The sequence below is a fragment of the Perna viridis genome, chromosome 3, assembly GCF_037379345.1.
Source record: "Perna viridis isolate PV_CMFRI_1.1 ecotype Kerala chromosome 3, ASM3737934v1, whole genome shotgun sequence".
Lineage (NCBI taxonomy): Eukaryota > Metazoa > Mollusca > Bivalvia > Mytilida > Mytilidae > Perna > Perna viridis.
This window is the reverse complement of record NC_142447.1, coordinates 5,894,205-5,916,622: the sequence shown is the minus strand read 5'-3', so window position 1 is coordinate 5,916,622 and position 22,418 is coordinate 5,894,205. Positions and strand designations below refer to the sequence as shown.

The 22,418-nt window shown below is 33.0% G+C and overlaps 1 protein-coding gene across 19 annotated transcripts in view; it reads left to right on the top strand.

Moving 5' to 3' along the window:
- LOC148620795 (unconventional myosin-IXb-like) overlaps positions 1-22,418 on the top strand; it is a 122,623-nt gene that overhangs the window by 10,062 nt on the left and 90,143 nt on the right. For 17 of the 19 annotated variants that reach the window (XM_088574607.1, XM_088574605.1, XM_088574604.1 and 14 more), the window contains exons 2-3: positions 5,761-6,755; positions 16,633-16,727. In XM_088574607.1, coding sequence (XP_088430733.1) covers positions 5,865-6,755; positions 16,633-16,727 — 986 coding nt within the window. In that variant the 5' untranslated portion in view covers positions 5,761-5,864. Of the gene's footprint in view, positions 1-1,308; positions 1,444-1,463; positions 1,522-5,760; positions 6,756-16,632; positions 16,728-22,418 lie in introns of those variants that run through there. The other 2 variants (XM_088574589.1, XM_088574590.1) reach the window with 2 other exon arrangements.

The following is a 22,418-nucleotide window of genomic DNA, read 5'->3' as shown; positions in this document are numbered from 1 at the left end:
TTATAACAAACCTCAATGAATAACTAAATGGTTTTGGTTCATCAGTTAATGGTATAAAAAAGTTTTATATCTTATGTACAATGTACATGTACATGTACAAAAATGTATACATGTATGTATGTGTAATAATTTTATTGCATTTACATGGTGAAATATACACATGTACATGTATACGGATATGATTAAAAAAATGTAGTTCTTTTTTTAGCTTGCATTCTTTGTGGGAAAAACATTTTAAATACTTTAAAACATTATATTCTTAACTTAAAATCTTTTAAGTTCATGATGTTGACCATTACAAGAATTCTGCCTACGGATGTGTCATGGCTATAATAAGTAAGTGACACAAGATTAGTTGCATGTACATGTACATGTATTTAGTAGCAATTTTAAGTATAAATTTTTACAGGTAAATATATAAAAGTAATGTTTATTTCCTTATTTGTATCTGTGGAAGGAAATCCTTTAATGGTAGAGTTATGTATATTGTATAAATAAAAGGTTTTGAATATCGGTAGTAGAAAAAAAGTCTCGGTTTGTATAAGACAGAGTTTAAGGAGTAAATCATGTAAATATTTATCATATATAATTAGTGCATGTACATGTAATGTGGCCTCTTGTTCATACTGTACCAGTTTTTATTAAAGGCTTACATGGACTGACAAACTTTTTGAGAGCATTGGCATATCCGGTAGGTTGAAGAAAATTTCACCTGCCCTAAGTAAAGTTAGGCTGTCCTGTACAAATAATCTGTGTTGAAAATTTTGAGAAATTTAGTCGTCCTTCGTGCAGGTATATGTACATCGTTTATCATTGAACTTTTGTTTGTCCAAATGTCAGTTTTACTTGTCTTTGTGGTGTGGGTCAGCAGTTGTCAATTTTCTTTTCAATTCTTTTTGTCCCTGACGAAGGCCTTTAATGTCACACCCTGGCTTCAGCTTGTGGTTTAGAGTTGGGGTAGAGGGAACTAGCACACTTACTCTATTCAGAAGAGTGTTAAATTATGTCATGAAAGTTGGACTTTAGTATAAATTTTTTTTGACTTCTTATAGCCACCTAACATTTTTTTGGCTTGATATACATGTACATATTTTAATACAACCAAGTACAAAATGCATTTAACATGTATTTCATTCATGTACAAGTACATGTACATTGTTGTATGTACAGTGGTTTGTACATAATGTTCTAAAATTTGACATTTTATAATGCACACATTTTTAAATAGCTTTTTGTCTTGTATTGGCTTTTGTTGAATTTTGTGTTCAAATTTTGTACTAAAAAAACAAGATAACTCACAGAGGATAGCAACAATCTGGGTCACAGATGACAAGTTTTAAGTTTTCATAACAAAAAGAAAAATGTTCATACTTCCTTAAACTGTAATATCCTTGTGTATGTATGTCTATATACTTCAGCGAGTTATGTAAAATATTCACACTGGTAAGTGCTAGTTTTTGTGTTATTATTTATTAACATGGATGAATTCTGACTAGGAGGTAAATTTTGCAAGGACTTGAGGTTTGTTTGTAGTCTATGCTTCTACATTGTTTGTCATGGTCAAAATTACATTGTTAATGGGTGTTTGAATAAAATGTACATAAACTAAATTATATACATGTACATGTTATGATGTACAAAGTGTATGTATAACTTGGATTTGTAATTTTTTGCTTTTTTTGCCAGAAAAGTAGATGCTCAAAATTAAGGCTGCCTATTTTAGTTTGGATTACTTCACAGTTGGCCTTGTAGAATGTAGAGTAAGTTCAAGGCTTTAAATGTTCATGAATATTGTACATTCACTTTCATTCATCTTCATGTACATTGGTGTACTTTATCAGTGTTTACATGTGCAGTATATCAGGATACTTGCTCAACTATTTTTCATTCATAATGAAGTTTGATTTTATTGGGTGGGAGCTTTATTGTTTTGCTTACATGTTGCAAATCAAGTCATATAAGGAAATGTGTAATACAATTTGATCTGTTTGGGCTTCTGTCATTCTGTTAAATCTGTGAGATCTCCTCTCGAAGTCTTAAAATTAAGATCACCTAATTTTCTTGGCCAAAGGTCAAGGTCACTATGACTAGTAGATCTGAAGGTCAATATTTTAAAGTCCATAGAGTTTTGCACACTTTGTTTTATCATTTTTACCTCTTCCTATTTTTTATTTATTAAAAAGTGAAATTGGAAAAAATTCCTCAACACTTTGTTACTTACCCCTATAAAAGCTGGAAGCTGATAATAAAAGGGAAAATGCATAGTCATATTTATTATTTATTAAAGCTAGGAAAAGGAAAGTGCAATGTATGAAGTTTCCCCAAAGATGTAATCAATACCAGTATGACTACATATGGATATTAGTAATGGATCTGTTGTATAGTGTTTTTCCTTGAAAATTAGAATTTATTCAAGTTTCATATTAGCGCTGGTCCGAGGTTAAGGACCCACAGTTTTTGCCAGACCATTGAAATTCCATTTATGAATACTTACATGTACCATAGGTCATCAAACCTATTACTATGAGTATATCAGGGGTAAAAATGAGCTGTCACCCAGTAGCCCATGACTAGATATTGAGCTGGGCTACCAAACTTTTGGATAAAACTTAGTTGAACAGATAGAAAATATTAAACAAAAGTATGGTCTTGGCTACCAGTTTGTATTACTTAATTTTGACCACTGTATAAGTTAACATCTACTCTTTTGCATTAAGAGTAGTGCTGTAGAAGCGTCATTGTGCAATGGTATTGAGTGTAGTATTGGGTTTGAAAAAAAAAAGTCATTTCTGAAGACAATTAATAGCAAGGGGTGACAAGGGCTAGCCAATTATAAGTTTATAATGGTTGGATGTTGTCGGTATAACTTTGAATTCAGTTCTGAGCAGAAGGTATTTTTTCTGTAAAACAGTGTCAGCAACTTTGTTTTTTTTTAATGTATGTGTACATACATTGTAGAAGTAAATTTCTTATGATTGAAAAATTGATAAAGGTCTGTATTTGTACAAAGTTCTTTCACTGTTTTACATGTATGTTATGTATGCAGATATACCTGTACATGTATTCATTATCATAAATCAACACACACATATGCACATGTAGATGTTACATCGTGTTAATTTAATATGCACATGTGCAAATAGGTGCAGTAAACAAAATACATGTAGCTTTTTGTACATTTTACATGTACAGGGGTATGATCTTCTTTACAAGATCTGACATATTTGTCTACATGTACGTGTAGTATATAATATATAGTAACACCCAGATGTGACATGATAAAGAATGACCCAGCATACCTCAATGTCATAACTTATCAATATCATTAACTTGTAATTTATTCATATGTCCATTGCTGAAACTGACCACCTTTATCAGTTAGTATCTTTAGCTACCTGGGGAGAAATTTAACTGCAATGTTTATTTGTTTTGTTCTGTGTTTCTTTCTCAAACATTTCTAAAATTCTGTAGTTGTGAGGCTTGCTAATTGATGTTTCTCTACTTTAGTTGAAGGTCAGTTGTTCTCTTCCTCTGCAGTTGTACATTTTATTGAAGGGGTTCTGTTATTTGACGTTAATTCAGTTTCCTTGTTAGAAAATTAAGACGTGATAAAATCATGGAAAAGATCGTACTGAAGCACTTTTTACTGGAGTTACCATAGTTACAATAAAAATGGTCATATGGTAGTTGGTACCATGATGACATTGTTCATTAGCAACTTGATAATTTTACAATGTATTTCTGTTGATTTTGTAGTCATACATTTACTTAAATGGATTTTATTGATATGATGGTTTTGTTTTTTTCCACAAATTTCCCATATTTAAACCTTTAGTACAGGGGTTAAAATTAGTATTGGTGTGAAGTAAGGAACCCTCAATTTTTTTACCTTTGTTCAGAACTTTTAAGAATTTTATTTTCCTTGGCTTTGGACCTTCATCCAATTCTTTTTTTTTAGGACTATGTTTCCTCAAGTGGACCATTGATTCAAAATTTGGAAAAATCTACAACCTTCCTTTCTTGAAAGTAAATTTGAACCCTTGTAGTTAAGTATTGCAAGTACGTGTACGATGTAATTCTGTTAACAGAATACTCTCTTTTGTATTTCACCAATTTCCTCTTTCTTTTAAAAGAGTTGTTGGAGTTTTAAGGACAAAATTTAAGCATTGGATTGGTATCATTTGCTTTATCACAGCTGTAAATGGATCATTTAGTCAACAAACTTTCTTTGAATCAGTGTTACTTTTCTAAAACTGAAGCAGTGGTCCAAATTTACCCTCAAGAGTGGTAGTTCTTGGAATTTTTCAAGTTCCAAAGAAACAGTTCACTTGAAGGAAATAAAAAAAAATCCTCAATAGAATATCAATGAATTTGGTAGAAGGTCCATTTATCTACATTCATAGGTAAGTGGGAAACGATTCACTGATTCACCGTATGTACCAAAATTGCGGTACATGGTATGTCCTGGCTGCCTACAGTACTAAAGATATGATGCTGTTCTTAAATAAATTTATTGGTATTAGTGTTATAGGTAGCAGTAATTAAATGACCCAGAGAAAAAAATAAAATATTCCTTACATGTAAATGTACTATTTCAAATGGAATGATGGATCAAATCCTTCCTTTTTTTCCTGTCATGCATAAGCAGCTTTGTTTTTTGAATTATGGCGGTGCCCATGAAGGACATATGTCTCTTAAATTGTATTGTGATATGTACCATCAAACATACCCAATGTTGCGATATGTATCGTTACACCCCTATTCATAGGTAAATGAAACATGAGAATTCCTACATGTAGGTTAGAAATTAGGGGTCCTTGACCAATTCTAATTTGAACCTCTGGCTGAAGGCAAAAAAATTCCACTTTACATGTCAAAAATTAGACTTCCTGCTTCTTATACAGTATAATCATGTTCGTAGTCATGTGTGTAATTTGTTTCATTATCAATTTGATGATCAAAGCCACTTGAGTGATAAACGCTAGAATTTTAGAATCTATCTGTGACATACATGTGCATGTAGATATGTAGTATTGTATAATATTTTTTTCACAGTGTCCAGATTTAAGAAGGGTAGGGTTGTGATCATGGCAAAATAATTGAACCCCGTCGCATTTTGTATGCCTATCCCAAGTCAGTAATTTCTGGCCTCTGTATGTATAAATTTGTTTTCACTTTAAGTTTACTTTTATGTTAATGGAGTATATAGGGGCAACTATTTCATTGTGTCTATGTACATGTACATGTATTGTTTTGGGACCAGCTGAAGTGTGCCCTGTAGTGTGAGGGTTTTCTCCTTGTTCAGTGATGACCAATAGGTGGCATTGAGCTGACATTTTTTATCCCAGTGGGGTTGTTGTCTCCTTGACGTTTTCACCATTCCCATTCTTGTTATAAATGTCATTTTACTTGCTGTCAGAAAACAGTATCTGAGCTGTAGTTGCTAATTTATGACTCATTGGGTTAGTCAACATTATTGAAATGTTGACAGATAAAAAAAATATGAGAATAAAATTATATAAAATGGTACTGTGAATCTAAGAAATTATTGTGAAGTTTTAATGCAACTGACTTGAATCACAACAAGCATTTTTGAGATTTTAGCAACAAAAATTATGATTGCAGTTTTCAGCCAAATTACAAAACTAATAACTAATGCATGCAATTAATTTTTAAATTTACATTTGTACATTACTTACATTTGTACAATATATATTACATTATTTACTTAATTTATTAATGTTTTCATTTTTCTTACAGGTTTCAAAAAATGGAGACTTTACTGTATGGGATATCTGGCTTGTTAGCGTCTCAGTCCAATGGACATATTATAATTCATTTGGTATAAGAAGACCACCTTCAAAATGATGGCCTCTTCAGCAACACACACTAGAAGTAAAAAAATTGTCCGACGGATGAGTATGGAAACGTACATGGTCCGTGTTTATCCTGGACAGTTGAACGCAGACATTGAATATGCTTCAGTTGAAGCTGAGAAAACAACCTGCTCAGTCGATATTGTAATAGCTGCCTGTGAAAAACTTAAACTTGGTGACCCTAACAGGTATGAATTGGCTGAAGTTTTCTCATCTTCAGGTCAGTTATGTAAAGAAAGACGATTAGAGCCTGCAGAAACTCCTGTTAGAATTCAGTTGATGTGGCCAAAAATTATGAACAGTGCAATAGAAAGATTTGACAGAGCTTCTGGATTAACTGGGTATAGGTTCTATATCAGAAGGAAAGATCTAGAGGTTCCAGATCGAACATTGTCGTGGCGAGAATGTTCAAGGGAACTTAATGCAATAGAAACCTTCCTCACTAGTTTTTTGCAGCAAGTTACTAGAGACAAGGAATATTCCGATTTGTGCAATCTTCCAGACCTTAATGAACGAACTTTGTTGGAGAATATAAAGTCCAGATTCCACAATGCCAATATATATACTTATGTAGGATCTATTCTCATAGCTGTGAACCCTTTTAAATTCTTTCCAATTTACAACCCTAAATATGTGAAAATGTACCAAAATAAACGCTTAGGAGAATTACCACCACACATATTTGCAATAGCTGACACAGCATTCTACACAATGTTACGGAAACGGAAAAACCAGTGTATCGTTATTTCAGGTGAATCTGGATCGGGCAAAACTGAAACAAACAATTTGTTACTGCATCATTTGACGGCTCTTAGTCAGAAAGGTGTTCATGGTAGTGGTGTAGAGCAGACAATATTGGGTGCTGGACCTGTGTTAGAGGTTTGTATCTGGAAATGGGCATTATATGCAGTGTATTATAGCACAGGTTTTATACCGGTTTCATTTTTTTAACATTTTTGTGACATACAATGTACATGTACAGTTACATTAACGAAAGAAAATAAAAACTCGCACACTGGAAAAATTTTAGGTACAAATTAAGTGGGAAGTTCATTCATGTACAGTGTACATGTACATGTACATGTACTTGCAGATTTTCTTTATTTTGCAAAATTAGCTATTTTGAGTACAGATCTGTAGGTGAATATACACTTGTACATTTGTATATTCTCTGATTTAAATATTTTTAAAGAGAAAGAATCACATACATTAAGAATTGATCAGACACAAAGATATACATTACATGTACATTGTAGTACAAATGTACATGTATGTGTAAAATTGAAGTGCCCCACCCTACTCTCTTTGTTACTACAAAGCCTTTTGTCTGTGGTAGTTTGCCTGGCTAAAGGAAGTTATCTTTTTCTAATCACTTTACCAATATCCGTTCTTATAAAAAGTAGATGTACATGTTGTATTTACATGTATTATTGAAATCCTTGTCATCTGATAGATACATGTACATGTACTTAATAGATTTCATCACATGATTAATTGTCTGCTAAAATAAGATACATTTAAAATGTGTACATGTAGCTATACATGTATATTTTAGGACTTAGTTTGTCAAGATCCTTCATTTTGTACCATGTAGTTTCAGTTAATCGCATCTACAATTTTCTCTCAGTTTCTGCTGGTACTGAAATTCTTGTCACGCAGTCATTTGGAATGTACATTTTGTAGATTTTGTATTGAACAGTAAAACTTGTGGTTAGATGCCGTCCTGTGAAGGGCACACTTACCAAGCTATGGTCATAAACGTATGAAAGTCTTTCAAGATGGGGAAGGGATTAAAAATTATGCATATATACATGTAAGTCCAGAACTAGAAAATTGAAACTACCAGAAAATTTACCTGAAATTATCGACTGAAAGGAAGCGGGATATTTACATGTATCCCACTATAAAACCTGGTTTTACCCACCTTTCTATTGTAAATGCCTGTATCAGGTCCTAATCATTGCAGTGGCTTCCAACTTCCTGGTTTTTACCCTGAAATTGTCATTTGTCATTTACAGACTTTCCTCTTGACTGTTCCTTTATTTTGACGATTGCCTCGAGTTTAATTATCAGTTCTGTTATTTTGTTATTTCTCTTTTGCCCCCTCTTTTAGCTATTGAAAGCAAAGGTAAATGTACATGAATGTGTATCCAGTTACATCTACACGAACATGTGTTACATCTACATGTACATATACATGTACTTTTATCTTGTCTCAGACCTGTGATGTACATGTACATTGTACATGTATGAATAGCCGAAGTACATGTACATGTATGTTTGGTTCTTATATGTAGGTCTCTTGGTTTTCTGTCCATCAGATTCCTGTGTTTATCCCTCCATCTGTCTGTCTTCCAGTTTCTATGCCTGGGTTTCATAAAAAAAAAATCTCAAATGGAGATTTTCCATAAATCCTGGAGTTAATACTAAAATCTGCAATCTCAAGTGATATGATTGGTTGACATTTGAGTTGAGGAAGGATTTGAGGAAAATATCAATTCTAGATTTTTTATGAAACCATGCCCAAATTATTACAAAATACAGATGTATGTAAAATCAAATTACTTAAATTTTCATCATTTTATTGTTTTGTGAACTTGTCTGATGTTTAAATTTTTTGCCATCCACTTTTTACTGTTCTAAAATGATAACTAGAGAATGGATCTGAAGAACTTTTTTTCAACTTCTTGATTTTTGGTGTGCATACAATGTAGGTTTATTGGCCCATAACATTATGATTCAATAATAACTTTTGGATTAATGGTTAGTTAAGAAATTCTGAAAGGGTTTCTGATTAACAAAACCGTCCAGCCCACTTCAGCAGTTTTTTATGTATACAATGTACATGTAATCAATCAAAATTTTAATGCTTGAAAAGGGGAACAGGTCCCCAAGCACGAGGAATTGGAAGAAGTAGATTCCTTATTTTACATAAATCTATATTAAAGGGGTTATCCCTATTCATTTTAAAGGGAAACTGTGATTATTACAAGTTAGCCTTTAAATGTTCCAATAACATTGAAACAAAAGTGTGTATCTAGTCTCTTAAAGGAGAAATGGGTGATTAGGACTTTATTTCACTTTTTCATTGATGTTAACCACATGCTTCATTGTACATGTAGTTGTACAATTATGGTATTCTATTGTTCAGGTGCGAAGGTAAAGAAAGGGAAGTGAGACACGATAATGTAAACATAGTCCTCACCTGAGACAGATGATAAATACCTATACTACACCTGACTTCTTTACTCTAACGAGATGCTGTCAGCGATAAATTTAAGTTGACATAATCCATGTTAGACAAATGTTTGGTGTTTTTTAGGATGATAGTTTGCTGTGTTTCTGTCACTTTTGGAAGTGTTTAGGAGCCTAGGTTTGAACTTGCTTGTAACTTAGTAATGTCCTGAAGCTCTTAATTTTTAGATTCTTATTTTGAAAGTTGTTTAATGGTTATTTCAGGTATTTTCAATTCTGGATTTGATATGGTGAAATTATTTTTTTTAAAAGGCAGGACCAGCATTCATTGTTATGATAAGCACTTGGTCGTTACTACCCACATGTACATTTGTAATAGAACAAATATTTCAAGACCAAATAAAACTTTTTTGGGGCAGAAACACTGTTAAACTTTAGATTTCCTCCCTACTAACTCAAAATAAAAACATTGTAAAATAAAAAAGAAATCCCTACCCACCTTTACATGTACACTATTTGCAAGTACATGTACCTGCCCTGAACAGACATTTTTTCTTTTGACCTAATGAAAAATGAAGAAGAAAATATATATGTAAAAAAATGCCAATTGTTTCCTCAGTATAATTAATATAATATGAGGGAGGTTTTACTTTAAAGAAAAGACTTAATGCCTCTTAGAAGATGATTAATTCATTGTTTTATTCTTACCCTACCAGTGCATCTGGTTGATGCTCCTAGTTTCTAGTGGAGTCTGATTTGCACATTTACTTTTGTTACTTATGTATTATTTTGGTTATTTTATGTTCTTTGTTGTGTGTGTCTGTTTTCTCTGCCATGTCTTTGTCCCTTGGATTACATTCTTTCCATTTCCGCTAGAATCTTGGATCCCTTATTATTTACTCTTTGACACACCTTTTAATGAAGCAAAAGTTATAATGAACAAAATAAAAGCACTTTTTGCAATTAGGAGGTTGGAAGGAATTGATGCATAGACATGTACATGTACATATATTTAGCAAATGAATGAAGTCAAATTATAGGGTGAATTAGGTTTGTGCTGCTTTATAGACTAGAGTTTTCATAAGAGCTTTGGTCATGTGCCCAACAAAAATCTCCTTGAACTTTTATACTTTTTGTTGTACAAAATGATTCAATCAGGGATTCAGTTAAGTAATACAAGCTGGTAGCCCAGGCCGTATTTTTGTTTAATATTTTCAATATCTTCAACTAAATGTTTCCAGAAAGTTTTGTAGCCCAGCTCCAAATCTAGTAGCCATGGGCTACTGGGTGACTGCTAATTTTTATCCCAGTTAACAGTGTTCTTTAAATCAAGTAATGAACAGAAGATTTATCATTAATAATTTAGATTCCTTACAATAAAGGGAGGAAGATGGCCATTTTCAAATTAAATATTTTTATACCCCCATTTTGTAGTACAGGGGAAATACTGTTTTATTTTTTTTTACTTTTTATCAAGAAAAAAGATATAAGAATCCTTATTTTAACATCAAAATCCTCCAGATTTTGTCTTTTTTAAGCCAAAAAGTTCTTAAAAGACTGTCATGAACAAATATATAATGTACATGTACATGTAAATGTTTTGACATCTCTACTAGCAGCCCTAAGCAGGCGTCATCTCTGATCTGCAGCTATTGTCAAATGTTGTTGTTAAAAACTTTCACACAACCTACATGTACTTGGATTAATTTGATTTCTCTTACACATATATTTGTATTGCAAAGTTTTACATAAAACATTTACTCTACTTTAAACCAAATTTTTGGTCTTGAGTTTGGCACATGTATATAATTCATTGTAATATTAGGTACTGCATGAGTGAATACATGTAGTTATAGCTTACATAATTAGAATTGTTCCTGACCTTGTAAAAATGAATTAACTTATTTAGTTCTTGCTCCTGTAATGGTACTGGTATTTTAAGTGTTTCTAGTCAAAAGAAATACAGGTGGGTGTTTGATTACATACATGTACTTGTATAATATTTTGACTCGAGTGTATTGTACCAAAACATATTTTCTTTTAATGGTGAGAATAGATGCAAAGATTACTGAAGTGATTTTAGTCTATATATAACTAAAATACATTTTTGTGAAAAAAAATTGGTATTGGAGATCTAGGGTAATTTTCCACAAATTTGGTGTGGCTGGTATTGGAAATAGCCTTTGTTCCTTGATCTGAATGACTTAGCTAAATTATATGTAACAATACCATAAAGATTTTTTCAAATATTTGGGTACATTTTGTATATTACTGGTACTTACACCCCATGCTAAGAATCGGGTACTGTAACATGTATTTGTCATTCAGTTGATTCAGACCCTACAGGTCTCTGTCAGGTACATTGTACATGTACCATAACAAATTTATACATGTACATGTACAAAATGTAGTTTTCAAATATTTTCTTCATCCTTGCAGATTTTAAGTTGATTAGGCCAAAAAAAAAAAAAAATGTCTGTTTAGGGTTACATTCCTCCCAAAAATAGGGTAGGTCGGTAGGCATTTTCATTTTATTTTTTCTCGACTTAAGTTGAGCCTATATTTGTAAAATAGCATCATGTTTAAGTCATGAAAATGTTTGGTTTTAAGTAGAAAGTTTAATTTTTAACATACACACCTATTAATAATGTAAGTACACTGTATTTACGCTTGGATTTACGTGATATAAATAAGTCTCCTATTCAGACGCTTTTGTGACCTGGTTTTTAATGTACTTTCGGTTTTACCGGAAATGATCCGTATTATACCGGAAATTGGCGGAAATTACTGATATTGTCAATTTTGGAGAAAAAATGTATTAGAGTCAGGAGAAAAATTAGGTTTGGTCGGGAAACCCGAAACAGACATTTTTTTTTTGGCCTTACAGTGTTGTGTACATTGATAATTACATTTGTATCTACTTTTTTGGTTAATGTCAAAAATATGGGCTTTGGTCACTTTGAAAAAATTTCAATAACAAAAAAATGAATTTTAAAAAAGACTTCCATTGTGAATTCTTGCATATAATTAGCTGGATATATTTACATTGTACATGCACGTACATGTACATTTTTGTTCATTCACCTCTGTATAATAAAAAATAGAAATGTACACATACATATACATGTGTTTATTGCAATAATTTAGCAATTTTGTACATAAATGTACAGTATGTATTGATTGCAAGGTCTGTCACAAGTAGGTGAATTGTACATTACAAATGCTCTATATGTACATCACCACTTGATTGATGCTGGAGATGTCCCAAAGGCACTTTTTAAAGAGTAGTATAATATTGATTTTTATGTAATTTTTTAGCGATATTACTTCAAGATTAGGCTAAATCGTGTTTGCTATGTTATTGCTGTTACAAAACAGACGCATTCCAATTTATTGAATTTCTGATAAGGCCAAGTAAAGATATTCTGTGTTTCTATTACATGCATGTACTTATATATGTACATGTATGTGCATGTATTCCCAAAACAGTGTTGTACTAACAGCTTAGGTCAATTAGTAACATGTACAATGTACAGTATACAATGCTTGCTATGGTTCTTGTACATGTAAAAGACTAGTTGTTAACAAATCAAGTGTTTAAGGAATTCCATTCCCTGTTCTCTGTGGCTGGTGAAATTTAGGCCAGGGAAATATTTGTATGTATACAAGTTTGCATGGCAGTTACTGTCTGTTGTAGAAAATTAACTTTCATGCAAAACTTAAAAAATTAAAAAAAAAAATCTTTGTCAAAGCACAGTGTTTGAGGGTACAAAAAAGACATGTACATGTACTACATGTACAGTGGACATGTCCATGTTCATATAGATATACATGTATATTGCATTCAAAGTGGTTGAACATACACGTACATGTATATGTTCATTTACATACTTAGCATTCCTTAACACTATTTTGGTTTTTGGGCAGGAGGAGGCTTTATGTGTACATAGATTTGCTGAAAAAAAAACAGCTGATTTAGAAGTCTGATAATAAACATTACTGATACATTTTTTGTACTTTAAGGTACATGTACATGTACTAGTCTTGTATTATTGCCTGAATTGATTGCCACCCAATCAGCAGTGGGAACCTTGCCTGGGGTAACAATAGTTGTATGAAGTGCAAATTTACTGGCCTAAGAAAAATTATCTGAGGCCTGAGGGACTTGACATCTTGACAGATTTTTCTTACCATTGTACATTGGGTTTGCATTCCAGGCATTGTTTATGCATCTACATGTAGGTTAAGATTCTTTTGAAAAATAGATTAAAGCATGTTGCTCTTAGATGTCAGGTGTAGCTACATCATCAATCCAGTAAGATCTAAGAGTTCCTACCAATAGTTCGTATGTGTACTTGGTTGTGCTCCGTGAGAAATCGACAGGAAATTTTAAACTTAAATTTAGGATCAGAAATTGGGTTGTAAGGTATTTCCATTGTAATTTTTCAACTGTTAGGTGTCAGGTGGTAATGCATGGATAAGTATTTTGACAGGTTCAGATCTAATTCTTTTGTGATAGCATATATCATATTCATTATGCTACCTTGAAGGGGTTTTCTTTAAATTTCTAAAGAAATTACAAACCTTGCTTATCATGAATCATGTAGGATGCAGTTACTGTACTCTTGTTGGCAGTGCTGGCATCCAGACTGAATTTTTTGCATTATATTCTGGTGATGACCCTTCTTTGGTGTGAACTTACATATACACATGTAGATTTGACTATCTTGGGGTAATTCCCAACATTAGCTAATGTTCTATAAATGTGGGAATTTCATTGGGGTATGTCCTTTGTGAGACTTATACTACAGCAGAATCTTAATTCAGCTCCCTTTATATGATCATTGGAGTGTAACCATACTAATAAACAGTAACAATTGTAAACGACATACTTTAAGAAAAATATACAAAAAATGTAGTATACTCATTACATGTACTTAAAAAACAGCAATAGCACTATTCTCATCATTGATAATGTAGCTATGGTTTGTTGTCTGAATAGGGTAATTTGTACCACATGCATGTATCATTGGATTTCAGTATCATAGGATTTATAGAAAATTATGTTTCCACTAGAAACTGGAAAGCTTGGAAATAAATCTCACATCCAATGTTTGTTTCCCAAACTTCATGAAACTTTTCTTCAATTTTTTTACTTGCCAAAAGGAAGTGGGACCATCACACATTGTAACTTCTTAACCAAAATTTCATTTTCTCTGTGTAAGGAGAAATGGTAACCTTATACTGTACATGTACATGTATTACATCTCTACCTTATATTCCATGCATAGTTTTATGGTCTTCATAACAATTTGAATGGCTAATATGAATTTTATACTTGTATCTAACTGATGATAACATATCTTCAGTTAGATATCATGTCTTACCAATGTAACACTCCACCAAACTTGATACTTATGACAGGTGCTGCTGGCAGAGCAGGAAATGGTTACCCTTCTAGAGCACCTGATGCCACTCCTGGTTTTTTTTGTGAGAGTCCATATTGTTAATGCTTTAGTTTTGATGTGCTGTCTTGTTTTCCTAATCTTCATTTTTAGCTCACCTGGCAGTGGGCGTCATTGTCGTCGTCGATAACAATTTTTCAAAACTCTTCTTCTCTGACACCACCTGACCAATTGGAACCAAATTTGGTATGAATGTTTCTTGGGGTATTTTTGCATAGAACTGATGTGTGGTATTTTTGATCTGTTGAAAAACATGGCCGCCATTACTAAAAATAGAACATAGGGGTCAGACAGTAGTTTTTTGCATATATCTCCAGAACTGTTAGGTTTAGCTAAATTCTGATGATAAAAGTGTTCAGCATGATGAGATCTATATGTGGTCAAACTTTCATTTTAATATGTTAAGCCATGTTGGAGTTATTACCCTTTTTCGACATTTTTTTTGCTGTTTTGAATGTTATTTCTTCCAAAAATCGTCTCCTTTGACACAACTTGATCAGTTTGAACCAAACTTGGTATCAATGTTCCTTGGGGGTATCATGCATAGAACTGTTGTGCGGATTTTTGATCTGTCAGAAAACATGGCTGCTGTTACTAAAAATAGAAGAAAGGGGTCAGACAATAGTTTTTCACAAGTATCTCCAAGACCGTTAGGTTTAGCAAAATTATTTCTATAGCTGAAATGACCCTTATTATAAGTCCTTCAAAAGTTGTCAGGGATCAAAATTGTCAGGTAACTCCTGTAAGAGTTCTTGCCCTTGAAAGATGAAAAATGACAGGTTTTTTTTTACAGTTTTCAGCCAATATCTTTAAAACTAAAAGAAAAAAACTTTCTTTTGCTGAAATGATCCTAATGATAGTGCTACCAAAGTCTTCTTGAGCCAAAATTGTTGTACAACTCCTTGTCAGATTTATTGCCCTTGAAAGACTTAAATCAGGTGAGCGATTCAGGCTCTTGGGAGCCTCTTGTTCACATGTACTTGTATCTTTCTGTTCCCTGTTTTCATGTTTTAAGCCATTTATTTTGATTTTGATGTCTGAATTTTTTTATCTTTTGGTATTTTTTGCTGATATACTGGTGTTGTGACCCAACATCATGAATTCTTGTCCCTATATTCATGAACTGTTTCCATGTCTTGAGGCACAGCATCTGTTACCTATTGTCATATGTCATGTCACACTTTATTGTTTCTATCAACAATTGTCATCATGTTAATAGCCAGATAAACATTTTATTTACAATATAATTTGACCTAATTCACCTTAAGGTGCTTTACTATATAGATTTTTCCTTATGTAGTGTTTTTGTCATTGACCATGACCCTATGAAGCTCAAAATGAGAAAATATTCATTTCGGCTGGGAATTTCGACTTAATTATGGAATTGATATGTATTTCTTGGAGACCTGTTCATGAATGCTGTTTAAAATGAGTGCTTATATCTTGGTGTCAGATTTTTCAATTGAGTGGTTAGTTCTTGAATTTGTCATCATGTTTGTGGCTTTGTTATTTGTTTTGGTAAGAATTTTGTTTATTTTCTGTAGTAATACAGTGCACCTGTACATGTACATTTTGTATGATCCACAAAAGAAAATTTAGGTAGTCATTTTGAAATTCATACAACATTTAACATACATTGTATTATAAATCAAAATGTTTATTGTTTTGACTGATAGAACTCCTATAAAGAACTGAGATTTTGATTTCATTATATATACATTTCATTGTGTGGTAGAATTCCTTAGCATTAAATTTTCTTATTACAGATACATGTATCACCTAATGGATTTTACATTTGTCTCTATACTATATCTGTGGTGAACTTGACTCCATTATAGACTGCCATGATGGTAATTGCAATGTTGTCATGGAACTTACTGCACACATATTTACACATGTAATTCCATAGTCATCCACAATCTCTGTACATGTAATTCCATAGTCATCCACGATCTCTGTACATGAAGATTTTGTATATCATGGTTTGCTTCATTACTGGCTTTCATTTATCAAATGTTCCTGCTGTGATATGCCCTTGGTCTCCAAAACATTATTCTAATATATGAAACGTTAATCAATCATTTATTTCATTACAGGCTTTTGGTAATGCTAAGACAGTACACAACAACAACTCGAGTAGGTTTGGAAAGTTTGTACAAGTCAATTACAAAGAGAATGGCATGGTTCATGGGTAAGATTTCCTCATTTAGTCCTAGTATTGGAAATGATCGAAGCAAGTAAGACTAGCTTATACAGGCCTGTAGAAATCCTTTCAATAAGTTTGAACCAAGTATAGATTTAGGAACTGGGTGATGCAGGCCTGTAGAAATCCTTTCAATGAGTTTGAACCAAGTATAGATTTAGGAACTGGGTGATACATACCTGTAGAAATCCTTTCAATGAGTTTGAACCAAGTATAGATTTAGGAACTGGGTGATGCATACCTGTAGAAATCCTTTCAATGAGTTTGAACCAAGTATAGATTTAGGAACTGGGTGATGCAGGCTTGTAGAAATCCTTTCAATGAGTTTGAACCAAGTATAGATTTAGGAACTGGGTGATACATACCTGTAGAAATCCTTTCAATGAGTTTGAACCAAGTATAGATTTAGGAACTGGGTGATGCATACCTGTAGAAATCCTTTCAATGAGTTTGAACCAAGTATAGATTTAGGAACTGGGTGATGCAGGCCTGTAGAAATCCTTTTAATGAGTTTGAACCAAGTATAGATTTAGGAACTGGGTGATACAGGCCTGTTGAAATCCTTTCCAAGAGTTTGAACCAAGTATATATTTAGGAACTGGGTGATACATACCTGTAGAAATCCTTTCAATGAGTTTGAACCAAGTATAGATTTAGGAACTGGGTGATGCAGGCCTGTAGAAATCCTTTCAGTGGGTTTTAGAGGGTGTTGTTTGGACCTAACTTTCCCAACTTTGATAGTGCCTCAACAGTTTTAAGCTTGTTTTTTTTTATACTTTTTGCTTCAAAAGAGGGTTTGTTGTAACCCACCAAGCCCCTGCCTGTGGGTATGTGGTATACATACATAAGTGTAATATTGCAAAAACCCATCAATCTTCACAGTAATAACTTCTTGATCCACAGGCCCAAACCATATTTTTGGAGAATTTATCAGTGTTATTGCCTTGTAAGAGTAATTTAATTCTTATAGGCCCACTAGTATAATTACCAGCCTTGGGCTGTGGATTACTGCTTTATGGTTAATGCTGGTCCTTTCATCGTGGGTAACAATTAACAAATTGCTTAAACCAATGAACCATAATATTTATAACTGTACAATCACTGAATTTATACATGTATATATTCAGATCTTTTTGAACTAATTTTTTGTATGTGTTATTGTTTGATATTTTTTCCAAAATTGTTGTTTTGAAAAGGGGGAGGGTTGTGATCATGCCAAAGCACCTTAATACCGCCACATTTTTTGCACATGTTCCAAGTAAGGAATTCCTGGCCTCTGTATAGCTTGTTTCGTTTTCACTTTCAGTTTACTTTTATGTCACTTGAGTATATGGTGGCAAGTATTTTGCTACAATTGTGTATAATAGATTGTGTATAATTATGTTTTGGGGCTAGCTGCAGCCTGCACAGTGGTGTAAAGGTTCCCTAGTTCATTGAAGACCCATGGGTTGCCTTGAGCCGACATTTTTCATTCTAGTGAGGTTGATGTCTCTTTGACATGTTCACAACATCCATTCTCCTTATATTATAATGTTTATAGTTGTATTCAGATACATACATGTACAATGTACTAATTTGTAGTTCAGAGAGAAAGGGGATAAAAACTTTTTTGAGAATTGTTTCTACATAAACAATTCAAAGATCAGAGAGCTTTCTAACTTTTTAGTTTTACTTACGACGAATTGAGTACCTCCAACATCAAACAGTGCAAACTTTTTTCTTGTACATGCATTTGTTCAGGGTTAGTCAGTTGGATCAACGATAATGTGGCCTGTTAAGTGTAAGTTTTTGTAAGAGTCAGGCAAAATAGGAAAAATTAGAAACATGCATGTCAAAATCCCACGGATCTTGCAATATAATTTCACTCAAGGATGATTTCTCTATTTGAAAACACCATTATTTGATCTCTGCATCAATGGATTCACTGAGAATTTTTCAATAGAAAAATGAGGTTTATGATGAGTTATTTGCACTTGAAATGTTCATTTTCAGTGCATTTCAATGAAATTATAACTCAATTTACCAAAATGACATGGAAAAGCTTGTCTTTTTTTCCTTGATTCTGATGAAGCAAATCAAACTTTCAAAATGATTTTTTTCAAAAAGGTTATTTAATACCATGTTTCTCCTACTGCCTGATTCTTAAAGAGACTGACACTGAAGTGCTATTCTGTGTAAGAATCAGACATTAGGTGAATCAGGGTGAAAAAACACAAATGTCTTTCCATGAAATCTTATTCGAAATGTAAGCTGAAATGCAGAAATGGCATTCATTTATTTTTTTTTCATAGGAAATGCTTCAAAGGGAGATCACTCACTTACCCTAGTTTTACTTCTAACGTTTGCATTACTTCACATGTTAAAAAAGTAATTTTCAAAGTTTCACTGTGTATTCCCAGGACAAATCACATCTTAAAGTTGCATATTATTGCGAGGCTTGGAAAATAAGGCTTTCAAAATTATTATGCTAATGGTAGGATGATCGTAGAAATTCTTCACAAAATTTACTTGATTAAATAATACTGATAATCCACATTTTCACCTATTCTACTAACTGACAGCATGGAGGTAAATTACTCACACATGTAAACAATATTCACACACTTTTGTAGTAATTTACTGTAAATTACAACTATGATTTTAAAGTACACATTCTCAGCTTTATTTTGACTACTTTTGATCAGAATACATACAGATTATGCACTTACAATGCATAGATCTAGGTTCAGTGTGTTTTTGTACTGCATCGGGGTGGCCATTTGACCTGGAAGTGGTTAGTGAGACCCTGTCATCCTATTATAACTTTGAAATCACTATCTCCATCCCCTGACACTTCTTAGACAAAAAACTGTCAATTTGTCTACTTTGTGCCCACAATGTCAAATTTATGTGTGTTTTTCTGAGCATGGTTCATTATTTTTCAGTTTTGCTTGATTCTTACATATTCCAGTACTTAAGTTTCCTTCTGTTTGTCTATTTCTTCCTCTTATGTGATACACAAGTATACACTGTATGTATACAAGTATACACTGTATGTATACTGTTTAGTCTGTCAGCTAATATGAATGAAGATCTTATGATCATTTTTTTGCCCCTGACAAAGGCCGTAAGGCCAAAAATTTGGGCTCATTTTCTTTAGTTTTTTTGCGTTTTATTTATATTTTACTAGTATGTTGTTCCTTTTTACCTTTTAAAACATGGCTATTTTTCACTTATTCATTATTATTATGATAATTTGGCCTTTTATGTTTCTACTATTTTATTTCTTCATCCATCAAAACCTTACAGAAATGCTCTGTGAATATACATGAAATTTGACAAAACAGAAAAATGAATTTTTTGTCTACCTTGACCCTGCACAAGATGGGTAGCCATTTAGCTTATCAATTCATATTTTTAGAGAAACATAAGAATTTACCATGCTATTTACTTCCCTTCAGCCAACTGATTTCATGAAGTTACCTTTAAGGAAATTTTCATTATTTTGAGTTCACGTCAAAGAAGTTAAGTAGCACTCCAGCTAAGGATCATGCAAAATGTGATTCATGGCTAAAAAGCCTACATATTTTTATTTTTGATATTTTGTTTTAAGTGTCATAGTAAACAGAAATTAACATGTGGTTTTTCATATAGCCCATGCTCTTAGGAGATAAAAAATATGTAAAATGCACTGTAGATTTCAAAATGAAGGGAGATAACTCTGTAAATGACGCTCAAGTACAATAGAATTTATTGGATTTTTAATGTTGATTATCTCCTAAGAGCAGGCAGATTTGAATGAATAATTACACATTTCATAGTATAGACCCATAAAACAACTTAATTACAAAGATAAAAATATGTAGCCTTTTTTGGGGTGTATCACATTTTTCAGATTTTGCATGATTCTTACATAGACAAGAAGTTAATACCATTCAGGAAGCGAAACACAGGAAGAACACCTTACTGCCAAATGAATGTTAAGTTGTGAAAATGATTTTTTAGCACATTTTTTAACAACCACTTAGTGCATTAAATGGAATGAATGCCTTGAAGCAAAGACATTTCAATTTCAGTTTTGCACTAAAATTCACAAATATTTGTGTCCTCTGTGTCATGTTTACCTAGCATCTTAAAATTTCTATTGACAAGAATGCATTCATGTGAAAAGTAAGTGCATTGATTGCACAGCAGGAAATACATGCACATGTATACATCCCAGTTGTGGGGGATTTACTTGGTAATCTCTGAATGCACGTATTTGTTCAAGTTGTGATGATATTGTCCATTTAATTCAAGGCTTCTTAAATCTTTTTGTTTAAAAAAAATTTGAAATTTGTAAATTTGATGTAAACCTGTGTAAATTTGATGAAAAACTATCTTAGTAGATTTAACACTGTATCCTTCTGTGTAGACAATGCATTTCAGGGTTCAAAACAAACAGCAGTCTGGCAGTCCTGTGCCTACCTAATTTGAGAGAGGACTACCTTGATATTTTAATTTGTTGTCCTTTAGGCTATCAAATTAATCCTTAAAATTTTATTTGTCCTAAGGACTGCAAAATAATTTTGAGGACTACTTAATTTTTCTATCAGAAAGTCCTGTTGGCTACCAGGAGAGAAAAGTTAGTGTCAGACCCTGCATTTACATATTAGAACCCCTTTTTAGTCATGGAAATCATCCAAAAAACTTATGGTAGTCATGGTAGTTATGGGTGTATTCAAGGAGAAAAAAGCAAGAACAGTTCACATGCAAAAGGCCATTCATGGCAAAAAGACTTCATACATTCTCACTTTGTGTATTCCCATGCAGAAGGCCATTCAGTGACATACATTCCCATTTTGTGTATTCCCATGCAGAAGACCATTTAGTGATGTTCATTCTCACTTTGTGTATTCCTGTGCAGACCATTCAGTGACATACATTACCACTTTGTGTATTCCCATGAAGAAGGCCATTCAGTGACAATCATTCCCACTTCGTATATTCCCATGCTGAAGACCATTCAGTGACATACATTCCCACTTCATGTATTCCCATGCAGAAGACCATTCAGTGACATACATTCCCACTTCGTATATTCCCATGCAGAAGACCATTCATTGACATACATACCCACTTTTTGTATTCCCATGCAGAAGGCCATTCAGTGACATACATTCCCACTTTGTATATTCCCATGCAGAAGACCATTCATTGACATACATTCCCACTTCATGTATTCCCATGCAGAAGACCATTCAGTGACATACATTTCCACTTCGTATATTCCCATCCTGAAGGCCATTCAGTGACATACATTCCCACTTCATGTATTCCCATGCAGAAGACCATTCATTGACATACATACCCACTTTTTGTATTCCCATGCAGAAGGCCATTCAGTGACATACATTCCCACTTTGTATATTCCCATGCAGAAGACCATTCATTGACATACATTCCCACTTCATGTATTCCCATGCAGAAGACCATTCAGTAACATACATTTCCACTTCGTATATTCCCATCCTGAAGGCCATTCAGTGACATACATTCCCACTTCATGTATTCCCATGCAGAAGTTGTTGGAAATCATTTCTTCTACCAAAGGGTGGATCATCTTGTATTCAACTCTGTGTATCTTGATACATCTCTTGAAGATGTTTTTAATCAATGGATGGCTTATAAAATGATTTTAAAGTTCCCTAACAAAGCAAC